Raw genomic sequence first — 23,022 nt, 5'->3', positions numbered from 1 at the left:
TCAGAGGATATGGTTGCAGCACTTAGTTGGTTTTAAAGGGTTATGTGAGGCAGAGACTGTCATGTAGGGACATTATTCTCCAGGTGAACTAAAATCTTCACAGGATTCTGCACAAACCACTGGATACCAGCAGAAAAGTTCCCCATAGATACCTGACATTGAGGCAGTGCCAAATCCATGTTTCAGGGAAGAATGTTCTTTTTTTCTTCTCTGCTCTAAGACAAGAAATAAATCCTCAGCAATAAACTATTTTAATGAGACAGAGGGTTACAAGAAAAGAATAAATAAATTAATGATATCACTTGAATACAGCTCATAGCTTGACCCAGGAGCATGGTAATCACCACAATTAGACAAACCAAGGGTCCACTAGTAGGATATTATTTAAAATAATAAGTAATAATAAATAATACTTCTCTCTTTATACAGCACTTTTCATCAGTAGATCTCAAAGTGCTTCACAATCTGTAATGTATTTATCCCCACAATTCCCCTGTGAATCCCCATTTCACAGATGGGAAGTGAGGAACAGAGAGGCTAAATGATATACCCAAGGCTACACATGAAGTCTGTGGAGAAGCAGGGAATTGAATCTGGGTCTTCCATATATATTATATATAGGTACATTGTTATATTTGGAAATACATATAGATATTTATGTGTACACGCACACACACACACACATTTATTTCTTTTCAAATATAACAATGTACCTATCAAAACATTCTGGGTATAAGAATAAAATACATAAAACCATTAGCTCAGAATAAATTGTGAGTTCTTTCGTACAATTACCCCAATCCCCAGGCAAAGAGGCTGAAAGAAGACAAATAACATGTATCTTTTAATGTCAACGATCATCCTCTTTTTCTTAGGTTATGGAAAGGGGGCAGACAGGCTTCCCCAAACTGGCCTATTTTGTAGTAGTTACTATTTTATATTCCACTCCCATATCTCCTCTAGCCGTTCCCTTGCCACATAGACTAGTCCTTGTCTCTGCATCCTCGCATTGTACAGTCCCCTTCTTTCTTCCTTCCCCTGATGCCTCTAACTGCTTCCATTATCATCCTCTGGATGTTTTCTGAAGTCTCCTGAAGCTATTTTGATATGAGGGGGATCAGCACTTAGTGCAACATCCAAGAGGACATACTGTCAATTTACAGCATTATAATACTTTCCATATTACTCCCTCATCCCTTCTTCATACAGTCTGGCATCTCGCTTGCTTTAACTACCCACTGCATACCGAGCTGTTATCTGTCCCCACTGTCCAGAATGATGTTGAGTTGTCTTTCCTAAGAAGCGACAATTAATGCAGAACCAGTCAGTGTGTGCAAGGAGTTTAACAGGTCTTTCCAAGGTGCATTACTTTGTACGGGTCTATGCTGAAGTCCATCTACCACTATGTTGTCCAGTTACCTAGTTCTGTTAGTTCTTTCTGGACACTCTCACAATTTTCTCTCCCTTTGACTAACCTGAGGAGTTTCCTGATAAAACAGAGCTGTGAGAAATATTGTACTCAGTGTGAATTACAAACACACACAAAACCTTACACAATGTTACCTGGGTACAATCTTAGAATGCATGGTAGCTACCAGTGTCCCAGTGTGAGGCTGAAAGGCTGGCACGGCCTCATCTGTATACATGCCTCCATTCTGTCTGTGGTTTAGACTGACTAAATCAGTCATCACAACCAAACCAGTTTCCTAGACAACAACAAAAAACAACAACCCAACAATAAAAAAACATTCAGCATGCACAACGGTGAACTTTCCCAAATGGCATCAGCTTGTCCAAAGTATTTATAGAGGAAAACTAATTTGAATTTTTTTTTAACGTTTATGGAAAATAAAAATGGCTCGCAACTTTTTTGGGAGGAGGGAGGGGATGGACATGGAGGGAAGCAGACTCCCCAGAGAGTTCTGGGAATGTTTGGAAAATGCATTTCACAAATATCTCACAGAAGGAGTTGTATGTATAATTTTCAAGTAACTGTAGGTGAAAAATTAAACATGGCTAGGTTTTATATATATATATACATACACATATTAGGAGATATACATACATCTATAGTTCCTTTCTGCTCTAGAAGGTTTAATCACTGGTCATAGCAGGAGTTTAAAAACTCCCGAATTGTTCTGTCTCTACCCCACCCCTTTAGTTACCAGGAGTCGGAGACTCTCATCCCAGCTATCACAAACCCAGTTCCAATAGGGACACCAGGCAGAATAGAAGCTGCCCACATAGTTTTACAATAAAAAACATAAAGGGGATGAGAAAATTGTCTGTCAGCTCTACTTACTTTTGTGCATTTATTTTTAAGATAACCAGCATGTGACCCTACGGCTGTGACCTTGAGATACATCTGCTCCTGTGTCCAGGCACCAAAGGGAACACATGCTTTGTTCTCTTTTAGATCTGATTATTATTTAAAATAATTTATATAGCTCCATAAGCATACACAGCAATTTACAAGCACGTACATGGGCCCTACCCCAAGACCATACACCCTGGAGAGGAAAGAGGAGAGGAAGACAAGAAAGAACAGTTCAGGGAAAGAAAAACAAGAGTGGATTCCTCCAGAAGCAGGTGTAAAGAAAAGATTAGAAATGAGTTGGTGAGTAAGAAAGGGAAAACGTGTTGGTGGATAGGGCAGGAGACTGTTGAGGGTAAGGACAGCACAACAAAAGACATTAAACCAAGCATGTGGAAAGGAGACAAAAGGAGCAGGAAGCCAAGAGAGTTAGGATGACCACAGGGAGCAAGGAGCAGGATTTGGAGGAGGGAGGTCAGGAGCGCCGCCAGCTTTTCTGCCGCCCTAGGCGGTGGAAGGTCCTGCCCCGAAATGCTGTCCCCCACAGAGGCGGCAGAATGTCCCGCCGCCGAAATACCGCCGCGGTCGCCGCCCCCCAAATTGTAGCACCCTAGGCGACTGCCTAGGTCGCCTAATGGGTTGCGCTGGCCCTGAGGGAGCTACATAGATGCTGAAAACTAGGGGTGTTGGTTTGAAGTAATTTCCATCATATACAGGGTTTACAGTTTGGTTCAATGGCTCTCAGCACCCCCACTATACACATTGTTCCAGCAGCCCTGGAGGTAAAGGAATGAGAGCAGAGATATAGGCAAGGATGAGACTATGTGCAGCCATAATAGGGACAGCAGAAATGGGAACCCATGAGGCTGACAGTGGAGCCCCTTACAAAATTTAGATTATCTCTGTGAATGGTTTACACCAAGACCTGACTCCCCTGTCTGGAGACGGGTAGGATTTATTAGAATTTAATTTCTCTCTTCTTGTTCTTTAGTGAGCAGAGTAGCACAGTCAGGCATGTTTTTATGAACAGGATCACATCTCATTATGTCAAGGGGCATGTACATTTCCCACCAGAATTAATGTAGGGAATCATTATGCCATCACTCTAAGTCAGCAGGAGAACAGGCCCCAATAGACCTCATACTGATTAGTGCTTATCGTGAGCAAGCTTATCTTAAAAGACTTAGTTAGACGATACCCATAGGTCTGCACCTTCATTCCTTTTCTAATTCAAACATTAGCAAACTTCAGGAAATTTTTTCCTAAAAAGACTCTCCTTTACAGAGCAGGAAGTTCTGCTAATTGTTACTGCTGCTCTCTCTCTAAGCATCTATATACATAGCACTCATTGCTATACTCTCTGTGGGTCAGATTTAAAAAAAAAAAAAGATCAGCACTCAACAGGTCCCATTATGACACTTGTGGCCCAGACCTAATGTACTGAGCTCTTTTGAAAGTCTGGCCTAAGATGCCAAACAGTCTTATGCAAATGGAGGTGGTTGTTCTTTAACAATGTGAACGTATCACACAGACAGCTGACAGAGAAGTCAGAGCGAGAGCACAGATGGATGCTTCTTACTGTAAATGCAAAGCGGGCATCTTTGGTGATATCCCAGTGCCAGGGAAAGACAGAGGAGCGGCGGCGTCTGCGTGAGGACATGCCTGGCCACCAGAAATGCCCTTCTTCCTTGGGAGCCCCAAAGGCATCAGAAACATCATACTCTGCCAGCTCCTGGAAAACCTGAACAGAGAGGAGAGAAGTTGCCATCACATCCCTAAGTACACTGTGCTTCACTGCAGCTCCCTGTTCATTGAGTGGACAGGTGGGAGTGCCAGGAAAGAACAAGACAGAGCATTGAGCTCTATCTCACCTGGGTGGACGTCAGCTGAAAACCTGTCTTGAGAAGGTAGACGCTCTTATCCACCGTGGCAATGCAGACACAGCTTCCCTTCGCGGCTTTAATCTTGAGGTTCACAACATCACCAGGCCTTGTCTCATTTGCTGAAAGTGCCACTGAAACCTAGGTATTTAAATAAAACCCTCATTATCTCACACAATGTTCAGATGACAAAACTACAAAGAGTAACAAGAGAGGCCATCCTCTCCGCTCCACTGGCAGTGCTGCTGATACCTGGTTTTCAAAGGAGGACTTGACAGTGAATTGCAGACTGTCTGTGACCCCTTCTCCATTCTCCCTGACGTAATACACCAAGAGACGGCCCAGAGGAGCCATGCTGTGAGCCACCATGAAATGGAGGAAGGTCATGCAGACTTCAACCTCCGTTGCAGGGGGGTTGGTAGGTGCTAAATGACAAATTGTACAAAGCACATAGTTATTTGTCAAAGGCAGTGTCCCCCACCCACGAGTACTACCAGACCTGGTGTCCTCCCCTGCAGCCCCCGCATCTGCTACCAGGTCCGGCATCTGTCCATGTCCCATCTCAACATACTACCAGGCTCAGTGTTCTTCTCCCCAACCAAGTGCTACCAAGCCCAGCATTCATCTGTGCCCCCTCCCACATCCACAACATCTCTCTGTGCCTCCTGCCCCATAAGAACGGCCATACTGAGTCCGACCAATGGTCCATCTAGCCCAGTATCCTGTCTTCCGACAGTGGTCAATGCCAGATGCTTCAGAAGGAATGAACAGAACAGGGTGATTATTGAGTGATCCATCCCCTGCTGTCCACTCCCAGCTTCTGGCAGTTACAGGCTAAGGACACTGAGAGCATGGGGTTGCATCCCTGAGCATCTTGGCTAATAGCTACTGACAAACTTATCTTCCATTAACTTATCTAATTCTTTTTTTAACCCAATTATACTTTTGGTCTTCACAACATCCCCTGGTAACGAGTTCCACAGGTTGCCTGTGCATTGTGTGAAGAAATATTTCCTTACGTTTGTTTTAAACTTGCTGCCTATTAATTTCATTGGGTGACCCCTGGTTCTTGTGTTACGTGAGCTGGTAAATAACACTTCCTTATCCACTTTTTCCACACCATTCATGATTTTATAGACCTCTATCATATTCCCTGTTAGTCATCTCTTTTCCAAGCCGAAAAGTCCCAGTCTTTTTAGTCTCTCCTCATATGGAAGCTGTTTCATACCCCTAAATAATTTTTGTTGCCCTTCTCTTTACCTTTTCCAATTCTAATATATCTTTTTTGAGATACGGTGATCAGAAATGCATGCAGTATTCAAGGTGGGGGCATACCATGGATTTATATAGGGAATTATGATATTTTCTGTCTTATTAACTATCCCTTTCCTAATGGTTTCTAACATGGTTAGCTTTTTTGACTGCTGCTGCACATTAAGCAGATGTTTTCAGAGAAGTATCCATAACTCCAAGATCTCTTTCTTGAGTAATACCAGGTAATTTAGTCCCCATCACTTTGTATGTATCGTTGGGTCTATATTTTCCAATGTGCATTATTTTGCATTTATTAAGACTGAATTTCATCTGCCATTTTGATGCCCAGTCACCCAGTTTTGTGAAATCCCTCTGAATTCTTTGCAGCCTGCTTTGGACTTAACTATCTTGAGTAATTTTGTATCCTCTGCAAATTTTGACACCTCACTGTTTACCCCTTTTTCCAGATAATTTATGAATATGTTGAACAGCACTGGTCCCAGTACAGACCCCTGGCGGACACCACTATTTACCTCTCTCCATTCTGAAAACCCCTCAGTGTTACACTTCCCCCATCCTGCCCTGAGCATTACCAAGCCCAGCATCTCTTTCCCCTCACGTACTACCAGTGCCAGCATCCTTTTCCCTCCACACCTCCATATCTCCAATTGCTACTAGGCCCAGCATCCCTGGTCATTTTCTCCCCCAGCACTACCAGGCCTGGTCTCCTTCCTCCCATCCGAGCGCTACCAGGCCTAGCAGTCCTATCCCTACCACCCCAGCCCTGCCAGGCACAGCATATCCCATGCCCTAAGCAATATGAGGGTAAGAGCAGATTTACCATTTACAGTAAATGAACTTTATATGTCAAAGTGTGCATAAAATTTAACGTGCACCCTTCCACACATTCATTCTGTACCCTTTAGCATGAGCAAGGAACAGCTACGGGGCTTAACAATAAGCAGGTTTGTCTTCACTAAGAGGGAAGCCCTCATTCTAGATAAGGGGGAGGATTAGCACTTTTGTTGCTAGGTTAAGATTTTAGCTACTGACCTGTTCCTGGGAAATGAGTGACATGGATGTTCTTATCAAAGGGGAACGTGGCTCTTTTGCTCCTTTGCTGTGTGATGTTACCAGGCTGCAGCCCTGAAAGGACAATATTACCTCGCGATGCAACTTCGTAATGTAGAGTGAAATTACATGGACACGTGGACTTCACTGCGATCTGGGCCTCCTCTCCCACCTGAGCAAAAAGACATATCAACCAGGGGTCAGGTTTGTTATAATGAACACTGCAGACCCTTCTTATTATCTGTAAAGCATGGAACTGCAGTTGGGGATGAGCATCACACACAAGACATGGCTCCTACCCCAAGGAGCTCACAGGCTGAAGAGACTGTTACATTCACACTGAAGAGTCTGGTGTATTCCCCCCATGACAAAGGAGCACCTGTGGGCAGCACTTTGGTCCCTGGGAGTCTAACAGGAGGATGAGGTGCAGGAGCTATATGGATTAGTGTAAGGAATAAAGGAATCTCTGGAATCCTGAGGGATAAGGACTTTGGCACAGAGCAGCTGTCATAATGGGTTGAATTTTAGACACCCCTTTACAAGGTTCAGATCTCACAGTAAAGGGGCTGGGAGGAGGTGTAATATGGGCTCTGCTGTTTAACTGAGATTACACATGGTGATTACTGTAACGTGCAGATGCTAATTTATACACAACAGGCCTGTCCTGAAATAAATCAGGAAAATCTGAACTGGGAAGAAAGTTAATTTATGATGTTGACTCTATGAGCCACATCAAACAGACAGACATGAGGAGTGCTTCCCTTTCCCAGGCAGATACACCTAGTATCTGCAAGAGGTTTCAAAGCAGTGCACTTGTTTCCTGCACTGTCTCTGCACTTCCAGTAGGTGGAAAAGAGCAAGCTATACCCTACCCAGGACTACTGTCCTGACAGGAATTCCCATGAGGGAGGGAGTTCTTTGAGGGTTGGCTGTCACCACTGCCATTCCCCACAGGACAGGTCAGTCTTAGGCAGCATCTTTTCAAGGCCTGGGAGTCACTGACTTGTCACTGGCTGACGGTGCCTTCTGTGGGGCAGAGGAGCACTTCATCAGCAATACAAGCTTCTTCCTTTGGGGATTTGGGAACTAATACGTGTTATCGCGAGGCCCTATTTCCCCACACACAGAACCGTCTGCAGCTCCCAGCCATCCTCACCCATTTAAGGTACAAAATCATGTTCCATTAATGCTGAAAATGGAGTAACAAACCTGAATCCCAATGAAATATTTTGAGAAGCTTCTCTCTTAAGTGCTAATAGTCCCACCTCCCTACTGCATGCACATGGTGCAAACCAAAACAGTGGCACAGGGAAGTGAAAAGCCACCAAATGGTTAAATGCAGTGAAAATGCAGAAGGGTCCAGAGAGAAGAGCCTTATGATGTTAAATATTTGAGGCATTTAGAGTTTCTGAGAGCAAAATGATGAAACTGTTCATGAAAAAAATATGTAGTTAATTGGAACACCCAGTAAGAACTGGCAGAGCTGAAGAAATGGTTCCCACATCAGCTGGTCACACAATTCCCTGCTTTCCCACAGCAGAATTAGTTCTAATCAGGTTATAATAAGAACAATGTGTTCAGATTAGTAGTGCGTAATCCCCTTTCCATACCTCAGAAATCTTGTAAAAGATTAATTAGCCATTAAACTGCCATGAAATGCAACCATAAAACTCCCTTATTTGACTACATTGACTCTGAAACTCAGCCTACTAGGCCTGCTGATTATATAGTAGTAGGTCAGATATATGGACCACCAGATCCCAAAGTACTTTACAAAGCATATATACAAACCCATCACTGACGTGCAGCCTCTTCTGGGGGTGGAGAGCAGCACTTAAATGGTGTTCAGCACAACAAAAAAGGTGAGAAATTCTGGCTATGGACAAATCTACTCTTAGTATACATATCATGAAAACTTTTACACACAGAAGGGAAGCTCAGTTTTTAGGGTCTCCCCCCAAAAGTCACCACCCTCTCTAATAGAAAACTACAAGATGCTCAATTTATTTACCTTTGGGAGGTAAAGGACTGAATTGATACTGCTGGGATTCAGACTCTTAATTCCAAGGAGACTAGACAGTTCCAATCTGAGAATTAGATGATTAATTCATCCCACTCTGGCTTCACTTCAAATCAATTGGCATTTGTTGATCTGAACCAAAATCTTAATATCATTGTCATTTTTACTATCCAATTCATACAGACTTTAGGGTGTGGGGAGCTAGTTTGTGATCTGAGCTCTGGAGTGCAGTGGGTCTCCACTGGGGATCAAAACTCTCTTCACCCACCCCTATACTTTAGGAAACATGGTACATTCTCAGGGGCAGGTAAGGCAGGGCAGCACCAAGTAGTGAAGTAGGTCATGGCTAAAGACGGGTCAGTGTCTAAAGTGAAGCCTCTTAAGGTCTGCTGTGGATACAATAATATGCTATGGCCCCCAGATATATCTGGAAATACTTCATTAGGACAACAAGTATGAATGAGCCAAGAAATGCAGACGTTATCATAATGTAACATGAAGCTGTCCTACCTGGAAAGGCTTGTCTGGTGCTTGGAGCTGGATATGGCACTTGCTAGGTGAGTACCAGCTGCTGATAGACAAGTAGTTTGGCAGATATTGGTCCCCTGCAGGTTTCCCATCAATTGCTGTCACTTTGGTCTTAAGAAAAAATGCATCTGAATGTTATTCACACATAGAAAGCTGGGCTCCTGTCCCTCCCCATCATGCAGTCCTCACCACCACTCCCATTCCAGACACTGACCCCTCCCACTTTCTCTTTTGTTATCTTTAAAGTACTGTGATAATACACTCACTTTCTACTGAGATGTTTGAAGCTTACTCTTAATGCCATGCTGTATTTGATCTACTTAGAGCAGACAACTCTATCCTGTTATTATCATTATCATCAGTTCTATCGGCAATATGGGGTTGGATAAATATTCACTACAGTTCAAAGGTGAAAGTTTAAGTCTGAGCTAAGAAGTTTCCCAGTGTCACTACAGAGACAAGGTGGGTGAGGTAATATCTTTTATTGTTGGTGAAAGAGACAAGCTTTCAAGCTCACACAGAGCTCTTCTTCAGGTCACTGACTGATTTCCCATTTTTAGCACCAATTCACAAAGTGCACGTTTGACAAGATTAGCTCTATTAAAGCCCATTAATCCTATAAAGAGCTTTTACCCACCTCCAGCCAGACATACTGGGCAGCTGTAGGAATAGAGGGGATTTCAAACTCCACCAAGCCACTTCTGGATACCAGTTCACTTGTGTAAACGTTATCCTTTGGAGTTAACTCAGCTTTGATTCGAATTGTGACCCCGTCAGCAGGGCTCCCATCAGGGTAAGTGACTTCTACCTAAACAGTCATTTAATTAATAAAACAAGCCATTTCATGTTATTAGCAATTCCATATAGTTATAAAACTCAGCACCAGATAAAAGGAACATCTCAGCACATGGTGTATAACACATTAGGATAAATTGCCTATATAGCCTTTTTATCAACCACCCTGAGTGTCCCCATATCCCCTACCTTACCTTCCCTTTGTAGGGTAGGCCAGGTTTGAACTGCTTCCTAGTATCCTTAGTGTACTTGATGTCAATCAGCTGTTTCTGAACAGGCGTTGAGTCATCAAACGTGACCTGCTTGCTCCCATCAGAGCTGGTCACAGTGGCCCAAATATTGACCGTGCCTCGGAAATGCTCTGGGACATCAGCTGGCATCATGTCTCTCACACACACATCGAAAACAGCAGAGCCATCGATCTACCAGCCAGGCCGGGGAAGGAAAACATTACTCAGCATGTGCAGTTAAAAAAGTGTTTCTGGTCAAATACAGAACATGGGGTTGCTTTCTTTGGGGGGTGATGGGGTATTTCTTTGTTTTATTTTAAAGGGCCTTGGGTATGGGGACACATTCCCTAAGGGAAAAAACAACCAGCAACATATTTTGTGTGTTCTTCATCCATAATCTGTGATAGCACTGCCCCAACCTCCATCACTCCCACACCTTCTCCCCATCAGTGTACTCTAAAACACCTAGCACTCTGTTAGCACTATCTCATTAAACACCCCTCCTCCAAATATTGACACAGTCAGATAACATGTGAAATACTCTAGTATTTTTAGTATGTAGAGCTCAGGTAACACATTTAGACCCTGATTCTGCATCACTGAATCAAAGGGAGCTTTGGTATTGACGTCAAAGGGTGCAGATCAGGCCTTTCTATTGCAGCTGATTTAATAATCTCCCTCACCTCTATGGTTTTGAGGACAGGGTGTCCCACTTCATGCCGGTAGTACCCCACTCCATTTATAGTCATGTTGACAGTTAACTTTCCTGTCACTGGTTTCCCAAACGTGTATCTGAAATAGAAGAAGCAAGATAATGAAAACCTCAGATTGGCTCCTCTCCATTTTCTTGATTAACCCCATGCTGGATCCACAACTCCTGCATACTTAGAACTCAGAAAATAAAAGCAACAAGAGGTTATTTCTAAATGCCAATTGTTAATATCTCCGTGAAAGTTTTTACATTAGAAACTTCCAAACAGTTGATCTAAACTAAAACTAGACTGAGAACAGAAAGATCCTGTCTCCAGCTTCGCAGGCTTCTGTACACAGAGGCATCCAGACTAACAGAGACAATCTGACTTGAAAGTCAGATTAATCTCAGACTCCATCTGTTTTAGGGTATTTTTTTAAACTCAGCACAATCTTCTTCTAATTTCGATATTTTCTTTTTTCTGTTGAAAAAAAAGTCAGCATGTAGACTCCTCCCCAATACAAACATTTCATGTTCATTCTGAGAAGAACAGACAGCTACTTTTAAAAGTTTCAGTGGAAACAATTCTTTTTCAAATTTAAATACCAGCATCTGCAATTCAGACATAGCAGTCTTATGCCAGCACAATGATGAGAACCAGAAAGTGAAACTGAGCAGTCTAGGAGCACTCTCCTAGACAGAGTGAAATGCAAAAAATAAACAAACAGTGGAAATGGTGGAAAGTGCATTCAATGTTATAATAATTTAAACATGAAATGATTTAAACAACAAAGATGAAGACTTTTTTCCCCTACCACGCAACTTTTAACTTGAAAAGGTATCCCTTTAATAGGAAAGTTTATCTGTGCTTAGATGAACATTTTCTTTCTTTGAGCAATAAGGTCTACAGATTTGTTACAATGGGTACTTCAGCCTGCTTGTAGTTTGAGGGCAGAACTAGACCTGTCAGTCACTGGCAGCCTAACCGTTAGTCAGAAATTTGAAATAAAGTTTGGAATTTCCCTCAGAAAAGCTCTTCAGCTGGGAAGGATGGATAAGCCACCAGTGGCTGGGGAAGCAGATAAGACTGCAAGAAACTTCAGGAGGTGAGGCATTCCTGTGCTGGCAGTGACTGACTGGTCTGGTTTTGCCCCCAAACTGTAAGAAGGCTGAAGTACCCATTGTAATGGATCTGTGGACCTTAGCATGATGAAGAATTGCTATGGTGCTAAGCCAAACATTAGAGCAGCTTCCTCTTCCTCCAGAGACCTTATGACTGAAGGATTCACTCAACACACAGTACAGCATACAACCAGAGATGTGTATGCAATGGAGGAATTAGAAACTTTATTACGGAAGTCAGGAGACCACGGGTACCTGAGCATCACATTCAAATGTGCAGTGACAGGAAAATCATCTGACAATGCTCTGAAGTCATGCTGGAACATTTGGGGGATGAGACACATGCTCCCGCTGAGCTTAGATGATTACATTATCCCACAGCTACACTTCAACCTATAAAATATGGGACTGTATCTGTAACATATCCCCTACCTGGCATGGACAGTTCCCTTTTCACAAGTCACAAGATCTCGGATATAGAGAGGTGGATCAATCAACAGCTCAAATTTTGGTAACACTAAAATGGAGCGAAAAAGAGAAGAGGTGTTTTACAAACATCTTAGAATCCAGGATGTACTAATAGCTATATATCTCTGACAAGATCCCTTCTTGTGGTTGGAGCACTGCAGGCAAGGTGAAGACACACAGCCTTGAATAGAGAACGAAAGCAACATATCAATATCAGCTGATCCATCAAACCAGAATCCTACTAGCAGGGTGCTATTAAGTAACCATTCCCTAGAACGAGTTAGTGATCAGCTGCCCCACATCCATACATCATGTTCCCATATAGAGGATCCGAGCTACAGAACTGAACCCAAAACTTAATTTAGGGGCTGGGTGGCAGGCACAATGTTTCGCTTCTTGGAGCCAGGGGCAGGAGTACCTTGCATTACCTGCAGTACCTCCCACCACCATTTCAGGAATAGGTCTGAAGATGAGCACAGTATAAATACCTCAGTGGACAGGGTCAGATATTGCACATGGGGACCTGGGGGGAACAATCCCCATTTCTCACCAGCCAGAGGGACTTTGAGATAGGGCAGGGGGCCTTAAGAGCAAAAATAAGAGAGGGGATGATTAGGATATAAGATGATTAGGAATTCTGAGTGTCCAAGATGGGATCTGGTGAAGGAAGGAAAAAACTTAGTGACTGACTTAAAATAACTTTAACAGTTTTTCCAAAATAAAGTGAAGTCTTTGTTACCTATATACATGGATTGTGCCACGTGATGATGAATATAAACCCCTTTATATTATAAAAGATGATATCAACTAAGAGTTTGGTTAAGTTTCAAGGGTCCATTTCCTGCCACATGTTACATCTGACAGGAATTTTTTCTACTGGAATTTTTGATACATCATTTCTTGATTATTTCAGCTCAAATCAAAAATATTTCATAGTGTCAGTATTCTAAATATTTTTGGGATTATGATCAAAGTTGACTTGCAGGCAATAACTCACCATATTTCTGAACTTCAAAGGATTTGTTGTATGCATGCCCTTGCATTTCAGCAAAGATAAACCACTCGCCAAATACTGGCTGATCAGACAAAGGGAAACTCATATTTACAATACCTAGGAGAGAAAAAAAGACACTGTGAGCCCTCTCTGAATATCAGACAATCTCTGTAAAGGTTTATTTCAATAAAAAACCCCAAAAGGCAGAAATTAATGTTAGCTAGCAGAGGAAAATAAAGTTATGCTAAACTGTAACAGGCAGAAATTTACCACAACAAAATGGCTTCAGATTGCTCCATTCTATCATCCGAGACCCCCGAGGATCCTAAAAAATGGTTTAGGACAAGAGACATTATCACAAAAAAGGTAAATTTCACTAGTTCTTTTAACTGTCAGCCTGCAACAAACAATTTCACTTTCACACAAATAATTAGCATCAATCTTCTAAAAAACAATAATAATCCATTGCTTGGGATATTTTGTGTCAGTACTAAAGCCAGTCAGTCACACCATGGGGTCAGCTCTTCCATTTCTTGTCAAATAAAGAAATTAGTTAAAAGAGGATGGTCAAAGAAAGGGTCCCTCATTCCCCTCAAAACAAAGAAAAAAGGGAGAGGGGTATATGAGTAATCTAGCAAGATCTCTCCATCTCCATGCATTTCAAATGCGTCCATTACCATAAGTCTGGGTGCAAAGATAATCATATTACCCCAGCCAGGTGCAGCATAGGAATGTAACTGAACAAGGAAAATGAGAGAGATGGGTAAGGTTGTTATATTCATAAACCCCAGTGGATGCAACCAATTTGTTCAGTTTTCCCTTGAGGAGGCATTTATGGAAAAACATTTCTGAACTCCAAGCAGAGATGGTGATGATAGATTTGGCAGAGCATGAACTTGTGACCTGCTCCCTTCAGAGAGGCCTCAGTGACCCTGTGTAATGATGCCACTTGCTAAATGGTGGATACTCACGACTATGTAGGCTTCAATCTGAAAGAAACAAAGAATAAAAACACCCATGAGACAAAGCCATATTTTTCTATCTCGTGAGAAGATGTGAGTCTGGCATAAGCAGGGTATGCCACAGAGCTTCTGGCCCCTGCATGTTGGTGTAGAAGGGACACGTAATATCCATTCATGTGAAAGAGCAGTTTGGTCAAACAACCATTTCACTCAAACATCTGACTTGAAAACTGGCCCTTCAGACCTCTGGTTAAGTGACTGATCCTGGCCTCTGGGTGCTCCCGTAATATCAGTGTCAAAGTGCTATTCCCTCAAACACTCCTCCTCCACAGCTGCTTTGGCCTAATTATGTTTTATTTCACTATAGTATTACACCTACACAAAGCAATTACAGATTATCACTTACTCCTACCCTTTGGCTACAATGTGGCCAAATTCAGAAACTAAACTTAAAACTACAACATCCTAGCAAACACATTAATTATAACACCCCATAGTAGGAGATACCAGAACAATTGAAGATGAAGGGAACAGCCACTCACTACATTGCTGTGTAACTCCATGTATGTATGTGATAAACAAGAAATGCTGAACACTTCAGACATTTTACAATGGGAAGGAAAGCTATTCACTTACCTTCTCATTGATTGGTCGCAGGTCAGAAGTGACCATAAACAGGTTTATCAGCACTATAAAGGGAGAAAAGGGAAAATTCATTAATCATCAGAGCTGGTACTCAACAAGAGTTGTGGTCTCAGGGATTATTCTTAAAAGGAGTTCTGGTCTTTAAGTATTAAAGTTTTTGCATGCAAAAGTGGAGACTGTGAGGTTCTCAGAGGCTACTTTACCTTTCTGCTTGGGTTTATAGACAGGCTTGTCAGTCTGGATGAACACTGATGACCCTTTGCTATCTATGGTTACTGTGGTATAGTTATGAAAGATGTAGCCTTCCTCCGTTAGGTGCCGGTTTCCCCAGACTTTTAAATGTGCTTGTCCACGAAGCCCTGAAGGCACCTAGAAAACAGACCACGAGGTGGGGAAGAAACAGGACTTGAAAGAGTCTTTGTGCTTACAGGGGAGAACATAGAATCAGAATTGGAAGGTTCCTTGAGAGGTCATAATATAATAATAATCATATATGGAGATATGCCTATCTCATAGAGCTAGAAGGGACCTTGAGTCCAGTCCCCTGCCTTCACTAGCAGGACCAAGTACTGTCCCTGACAGTTAGTGGTTTTTGTTTGTTTGTTTTCCCCAGATCCTTAAATGGCCCCCTCAAGGATTGAGCTCACCACCCTGGGTTTAGCAGGCCAATACTCAAACCACTGAGCTATCCCTCCCCCCAAGTCCAGTCCAGTCCAGTCCAGTCCTCCAGTCCAGTCCCCTGCATTCAAGGCAGGACTAAGTATTATCATGGTTTATTCATGTCAAAGCCTCAGCAGCAAAACTGATACAAACAAATTACCACCCCATCTAAAGATGAAGGGAAGAGACACCCACTAAATCTGTGTGTAACTTTGTGTGTGTATATGCGCGCGTGGTCAGTAGAAAATGCAAAACACAGACATTTTAGAGTTATAAGGCAAGCTTTAAGAGAGGTATAGTTATGTCAGTATCACAACATGAAGCCCTCTCTCCTTTCCTCCATCACCCAAAGCAAAGCAGTATCTGACCTGCCTATGCATCTTCTGCTGACCTGAACTCCCCGAATTCTAGCTAATCAGGTTCAAGAACTAAGCAGTGAAATCTTCCAACAGTTTAAGACAGTGGTTCTCAAACTTCTGTACTGGTGACCCCTTTCACATAGCAAGTCTCTGAGTGCAACCCCCCTTATAAATTAAAAACACTTTTTTATATATTTAACATCATTATAAATGCTGGAGGCAAAGCAGGGCTTGGGGTGGAGGCTGACAGCTCGCAACCCCCCATGTAATACCTTGCAACCCCCTGAGGGGTCCCGACTCCCAGTTTGAGAACCCCTGGTTTAAGATCTTTACCCTGTTCTTAAAATTAGGTTTAAATTGATGTTAAAAAAAAAAAGCCCATCATAATGGTGTGCAACTTCCAGGAGCAGGGTAAAGGGAAAGAGGTGACCCAATAGAGCAGGTACACACAAGTAAGGTCATATGTGCACTAGAGACCATCTCTGCAGACATTTGAAGAGCACATCCTTTCCTTATCATACAGGGCCAGATTCTCTGGTTGGTGTTAACACATCTTGGGACCCAGCAGTGATCAGAAAGGAAGAACACTTCTTATGTTCTTAATAGGAGAACTGAACAGAGTGAGTACAATGGGACAATTTTATTATTTTACTTTTTCAAGTGACTCATAACACCACCGTGACCTTGCCTGGTTCTATGCTACATGTCAACAATGTGATGTAGTTGAAAGAAAGGCTAATATCCTTCTGGGGTGTATTTAAATATATATATATATATATATATATATAAAGGCAATGATATTATAAAATGTTAACATACTACATCGTACATTAACATTACTTATTACATTCTGGAGTGTATTAACAGGAATGTCTTGTGCAAGATTCAGGAGGTAATTGTCCCACTTTACTCAACACTGGTGAGGCCTCAGCTGGAGTATCATGTCCAATTCTGGGCACCACACTTTATGAAAGAGGTGGATAAATTGGAGACAGACCAGAGGAGAACATCAAAAATGATAAAAATGTTTAGAATACCTGACCTATGAGAAAAGGCTAAAAAAACTGGGCTTGTTTAGTCTTGAGAAAAGAAGACTGAATGGGGAACTTCATAAAAGTCTTCAAATATATTAAGGGCTATTATAAAGAGAACGGTGATCAATTGTTCTCCATATCCACTGAAGGTAGGACAAGAAGAAAAAGAGTCAATGTGCAGCAAGGGAGATTTAGATTTAATATTAGGAAAAACATTCTAACTATAAGGGTAGCTAAACTCTGGAACAGGCTTCCAAGGGAAGTTGTGGAATCCCCGTCATTGGAGGTTTTTAAGAATAGATTGGAGAAACACCTGGAAGGGATGGTCTGGGTATATTTGGTCTTGCTTCAGTCCATGGGGCTGGACTTGATAACCTCTTGAGGTCTCTTCCTGCCCTACATTTCTACAATTCTATTCTATTTCTGGCCAGCACATTTGACTAATAAAGCTACAGCATGCTGAACATGGATCCACAAACAGAACTGCTATTGCTGTCAGTGGGAAAGTCAAGGCAGATGGCAGCCCGTCACCAAAGGCCAAAATAAATAAGTGAACCCTAAGAAATAAGTTCAGTTGAAGAAGCTAGCTGCTGCCAATCTAGAGATTCTAGCACTGAACTCCACCACTACCCTTTCAGCAATAAAAATCAGTGCTTCACTACAGACCGCACTTACTCCTAACAAGATAAACTAAGGTAAAGGATATCCCACCATCCAAATAAACCTCTTGGCAATTGTTGAAGGAATAATCATGGTCCATAAAAGGAAACTGTGTCAAAAGGAATGATGATCAATGACATCATAGACCAATTCAGGTGGCTTTGGATTTCTCGATATTTAAGATATGTTGCCATTCTCCTTGCCAAAGCATCACCACCATACCCCCAAAATCAGACAGAAAGTCTAATAAATCTGAATTTCCTCAGCATTTCAAGGATAATTTGAGCTTGGAAAGAACAATCTGCCCTAAAGGAAACAGATTAATGCAGAATAGCAAGACAAAATCCAAATGAGATACATTGGATTGAGGAAGCAACAAGACTTTAGAGGAGACAGCAGGAAATGTACAGGATTTCAGAAGACATCAGACCTTGCAAAAACAATTTATTCATAAAGGAACAAAACCTAAACCTTGATATTATAAATCTGGGAGAGGAAGGATGGTCTTTTGGTCAAGGCATTGGACTGACCCCCTCTGTGATTTAGGGAACTAAGGCACAGACTCAGTGACTTGTCCTATCTGTAAATTGGGGAAAAAATAATTCCTTTCTCCCACTCTTCGTTTATCTTGTCTATTTAGATTGTAAGCACTTTGAGGCAGGGACTGTCTCTAACTATGTAATAAACAATGTTTAGTACAATGGGGTCCCAATGTGCAACTATGAAAAAAATAACAATCATCTTTCTCAGGTCTCTGTGTCATTATTTTGTTATCCAGAAACAATTTTAGTATTTGTTTCACACATTTGGTACATAGATGAGAGGCTATTTTATTCAATGACATAATTACTATTTGCAAGGTCAAGTCAGGCTTTTTTGGGGAGCAGTATTTACTAGGTTCTGAGAGTATAGAACTCTTTTCCCTCAGTGTCCCCTGAAATGTGGCTGGCCATCACTGCTCTCCTGATCAAACGCAGGGCAAATGCATTTAGATTGTGGAAAGGGAGTGTAATCCATGGTCTGAATGAACTCTCCCATGTCATCTATTAATGAATTTGGGGAAAAGACCTCAGGAGCAGACAGTATTTGCATAGACACATTTACTGTGCCAAGGTGATCAGCAGACAGACCTGCTTTCCCAAAGTGATCAATTTTGGCTGTTTTGGGTTAAAATTCACTTTAGTCTTGAACACAGAGGTAATTAAATATTATTATCCCTAATGGGCAGCAGAAGTATACTTAACATGCCCTAATTGAGGAATCACCCTAACTTAACCTCACTTGCTAAGCAGGGGGGAGTGATGCCAAATCCAAGTGAAAGTCAGAGTGGCTGGGGACAGATGTTACTACTTGAGGGTATGGACTCTGTTTAAAAAGTGTCCTTTACAGGTCTGTCTCATCTTACGCGGGGGTTCCGTTCCGCGGTTAGCGCGTAAAGCGAAAACCGTGTATAGCCAAAACCCCATTGAGTTCAATGGCGGGCGAAATCGCCCGCACTACAAGTATAGTATTAAAATTGTTGTTTTTCTCTCTTTTTTTTTTTTTGCTGACCGCGTAAAGTTGAAATCGTGCATGTTAAATGCGTGTAAGATGCGACAGACCTGTACTTCCGGCATTTAAAGACAGAACTGATCAGAGTCAAATAGAGTCCTTGTGTCTGCTCAGGGATCACTAGAACTGAAATCACTGATGAGTGGGTAGAAGGGGACAGTGTGCAACGAAAAACAATACAGAGGATACAGCAGTAGTGAGTTTCCTCGCTACTTGGTGAAATCACTAAGAGCTGGCTAAGTGGTGGAACCTCAGAACACTGCATTGCTGCTAGAGGCAGTAGCAAGTGGCAAGCAGAGAGCAGCAGCACGCGATGACAGAGACAGTGGTAGGCAGCAGCAAAGATGGCAGAGACAACAACAGCAGGAAGAAGTAACATTGCTCAACCCCCTTTCAGGGAGGTGAACCCCTGTGAACAAACCCTGAATTCTGGGATTTTTACTTCAAACAACCAACTGTGAGTGGGTGCAGCAGAGGAAAAGGGGAGTGGTGTGTTAAAGGATCATTCACCCATCAGACTTCAACACCACAAGATGGAAAACGGAGGCAAAGGACTACTGCCCAAGATACTGTGGGGTGGGTGTGAACTCGTGGTTTGCATACTTTTGAAACATTGTTATGGTGTTTTCCCAAATTAATGCTGAGTTCCTTCTCCCTTTTAATAAGTTTTCTTTTATTATACACAGACTCAGTACTTGCGAGTAGGCAAGAATTGCCTCTTAGAGGCACCTAGTGGTGGTGTTTGGTTTTCCCAGATTTCTGGGTGGAGGTTCAAAAGCCAGGTCTGTTTTGTAACGTTAAGAGGAACCACTAGATATTGAACCCAGCCCTTGTTTCTGTTGACACCACTTGATAGAAGGGTTACAGGAGTTTCACACTCACCACAGATGAAAGTGATCACATATAAAAGAGTGAGACTCACCCATATAAAAGAGTGAGACTCACCAAGTTAAACATTTTATGCTCCTCAGAAATTGAGAGTAGATTCTTTGGATGCTTGCTAACGCTCTGGGATATGCCCCAAGTGTTTTACATAGGGAAATAATTAAGCATATTATAAAGTATATGGCATTACTGAAAGAAATGACCCACATTTGCACACTCACTCCATTTACAATTATCCCTTTGTTTCAAACATACAAACCAAATACACAACAACAAAGTATCTTTAGATGAAAACACAAATATAAAAAAAATCTGTCACAGAGTGACATTATGATACCAGTTCAAGACAATTGAAAAGTGAAAGGGAGCAATACACTGTCTTTATCAAAGTATGAAATCAGTAATGACTGCAGATCATATTCAATAGTGAGATGCAAGCTTTGGGTGAACAAGTCTACAGAGGGTTCTCTAACTATGATATTATCTATAGCTCCCCTCACATTATGTCTTCTTGCTATGAAAGGATAGGTGGTAATGGAGAAGTGCATTTGGATAAGTACATTGACTACATCAAAAAGAAGAAGAAATGTCCAGACCCCTCCTGCAACCGGATTCCTAAGCACAATTTAAACACTGGACAGAACAGCATGAATATCAGTCACAGGCAAACTGCAGAGCAGGAACAACAAACTTTGGGATATGACCAAAAAGAGTATAGCAGTATGAATATACTATCAACCACCTGACCAGGATGGTGACAGTGACTGTGAAATGGTCATAGAGATTAGAGAAGCTACAAAGGCAAAAAATCCAATAATAATAGGGGATTTCAACTATCCTCACATTGACTGGGTATATAGCACCTCAGGAAGGGATGCAGAGATAAAATATCTAGACATCATAAATGACTGCTTCTTGAAGCAGTTAGTCCTGAAACCCACAAGGGGAGTGGCAATTCTTGATTTAGTCCTAAGCAGAGCACAGGATCTGGTCCAAGAGGTGAATATAGCTGAATCAGCAAACAATATCAGCTGATAACAGCAAACATAATGTAATTAAATTTAACATCCTTGTAGGGTGAAAGAAACCCACCACAATAGCATTGAACATCAAAAAGGAGAACTGCACAAAAATGAGGAAGCTAGTTAAACAGAAATTAAAAAGATCAGTCACAAAGGTGAAATGCCTGCAAACTGCATGAAGACAATTTAAAAAGACCATAATAGAAGCTCGAACTAAATGTATAACCCTTTTTTTTTAAAGTAAGAGGACCAAAAAAAAATGGTATCATAGCTCAACAGCAGAATAAAAGAAGTAATTAGAGGCAAAAAGGCATCCTTTTAAAATTGGAAGTCAAATCCTAGTGAGGACAATAGAAAGGAGCATAAACTGTGGCAAGCCAAGTGTACAAGTATAATAAGGCAGGCCACGTAATAATTTGAAGAGCAACTAGCTAAAGACACAAAAACTATCAGCAAAAAATGTTTAAGTACATCAGAAGCAGAAAGCCTGCCAAACAGTCAATGGTGCTACTGGACAATTGAGATGCTAAATGAGCACTCAAGGAAGACAAGGCCATTGCAGAAAAGCTAAATGAAATTTTTGTATAGATTTTCACTGCAAAGGCTATGGGGGGAATTCCCAGACCTGAGCCATTCTTTTTAGGTGACAAATCTGAAGTATGTCCCAGATTGTGGTGTCAGTAGAGGAGATTGTGGAAGAAATTGATAAATTAAACAGCAATAAGTCACCAGCACCAAATGGTATTCACCTAAGAGTTCTGAAGAAACTCAAATATGAAATTGCAAAACTACTAACTGTGGAATGTAACTTCTCTCTTAAATCAATCTTTGTACCAGATGACTGGAGGGTAGCTAATGTATTGCCTATTTTTAAAAAAAGGCTCCAGTGGTGATCCTGGCAATTACAGGCCAGTAAGCCTAACTTTAGTACCAGGCAAATTGGTTGAAACCATAATAAAGAACAGAATTATCAGACATATAGATGAACAAGATATGTTTTGGGGAAGAGTCAACATGTTTTTTGTAAAGGGAAATCATGCCTCACCAGTCTGTTGGAATTCTTTGAGGGGGTCAAACAAACATGTGGAAAAGGTTGATTCAGTAGATACCGTGTACTTGGACTTTCAGAAAGCCTTTGACAAGGTCTCTCACCTAACTTAAGCAAAATAGGCAGTCATGGGATAAAAGGGAAGGTCCTCTTATGGATCAATAAGTGGTTAAAAGATAGGAAGCAATTAGTGACTGGGCAACAAAATGGCAGATGAAAATCAATGTTGATAAGTGCCAAGCAATGCACATCGGAAAAAAAATCCCAACTATACATACAAAATGATGAGGTCTATATTAGCTGTTACCGTTCAAGAAAGAGTGCTTGGAGTCATCATGGATAGCTCTCTGAAAATATCCTCTCAATGTACAGCAGCGGTAAAATAAGCAAACAATGTTAGGAATAAGGATAGATAACAAGACTGAAAATATCTTAATGCCACTATATATATTCATGCTACTTCCCTCCCTGAATAATGTGTGCAGTTCTGGTCGCTCCATCTCAAATAAGATGTATCGGAACTGGAAAAGGTGCAGAAAAGGGCAACCAAACTGCTTATAGGTATGAAACAACTTCCACATGAGGTAAGATTAAATAGACTAGGATTGTTTATTTTACAAAAGAGATGACTAAGGGAGGATATGAAAAAGGTCTATAAAATCATGAATAGTATGGAGAAAGTGAATAGGGAAGTGTTATTTACCCTTTCCCATAACAACAAGAACTAGGAGTCACCTGATTAAATCAATAGGCAGCAGGTTTAAAACAAACATCAGGAAGTACTTCTTTACACAACGCACAGTCAACCTGTGGAACTTGTTGCCATGGA

At 41.6% G+C, this 23,022-nt stretch overlaps 1 protein-coding gene across 1 annotated transcript in view; it reads right to left on the bottom strand.

The window, feature by feature from the left end:
• The window catches only part of CPAMD8 (C3 and PZP like alpha-2-macroglobulin domain containing 8), a 103,243-nt gene that overhangs the window by 72,649 nt on the left and 7,572 nt on the right, over positions 1–23,022 (bottom strand). The window contains exons 4-19 of the mRNA XM_065422397.1: positions 15,178–15,343; positions 14,966–15,018; positions 14,339–14,356; positions 13,638–13,692; positions 13,371–13,484; positions 12,338–12,422; positions 10,776–10,884; positions 10,057–10,284; positions 9,705–9,875; positions 9,050–9,178; positions 6,502–6,691; positions 4,447–4,619; positions 4,186–4,335; positions 3,894–4,055; positions 1,564–1,706; positions 153–215 (exon numbers count right to left, since the gene is read on the bottom strand). Coding sequence (XP_065278469.1) covers positions 153–215; positions 1,564–1,706; positions 3,894–4,055; positions 4,186–4,335; positions 4,447–4,619; positions 6,502–6,691; positions 9,050–9,178; positions 9,705–9,875; positions 10,057–10,284; positions 10,776–10,884; positions 12,338–12,422; positions 13,371–13,484; positions 13,638–13,692; positions 14,339–14,356; positions 14,966–15,018; positions 15,178–15,343 — 2,009 coding nt within the window. The remainder of the gene's footprint in view (positions 1–152; positions 216–1,563; positions 1,707–3,893; positions 4,056–4,185; positions 4,336–4,446; positions 4,620–6,501; positions 6,692–9,049; positions 9,179–9,704; positions 9,876–10,056; positions 10,285–10,775; positions 10,885–12,337; positions 12,423–13,370; positions 13,485–13,637; positions 13,693–14,338; positions 14,357–14,965; positions 15,019–15,177; positions 15,344–23,022) is intronic.

The sequence above is a fragment of the Emys orbicularis genome, chromosome 24 (assembly GCF_028017835.1).
Source record: "Emys orbicularis isolate rEmyOrb1 chromosome 24, rEmyOrb1.hap1, whole genome shotgun sequence".
In the NCBI taxonomy this organism is placed as follows: domain Eukaryota; kingdom Metazoa; phylum Chordata; order Testudines; family Emydidae; genus Emys; species Emys orbicularis.
Note: the sequence above shows the minus strand (reverse complement) of the source record. Positions and strands in the feature narration are given on the sequence as shown.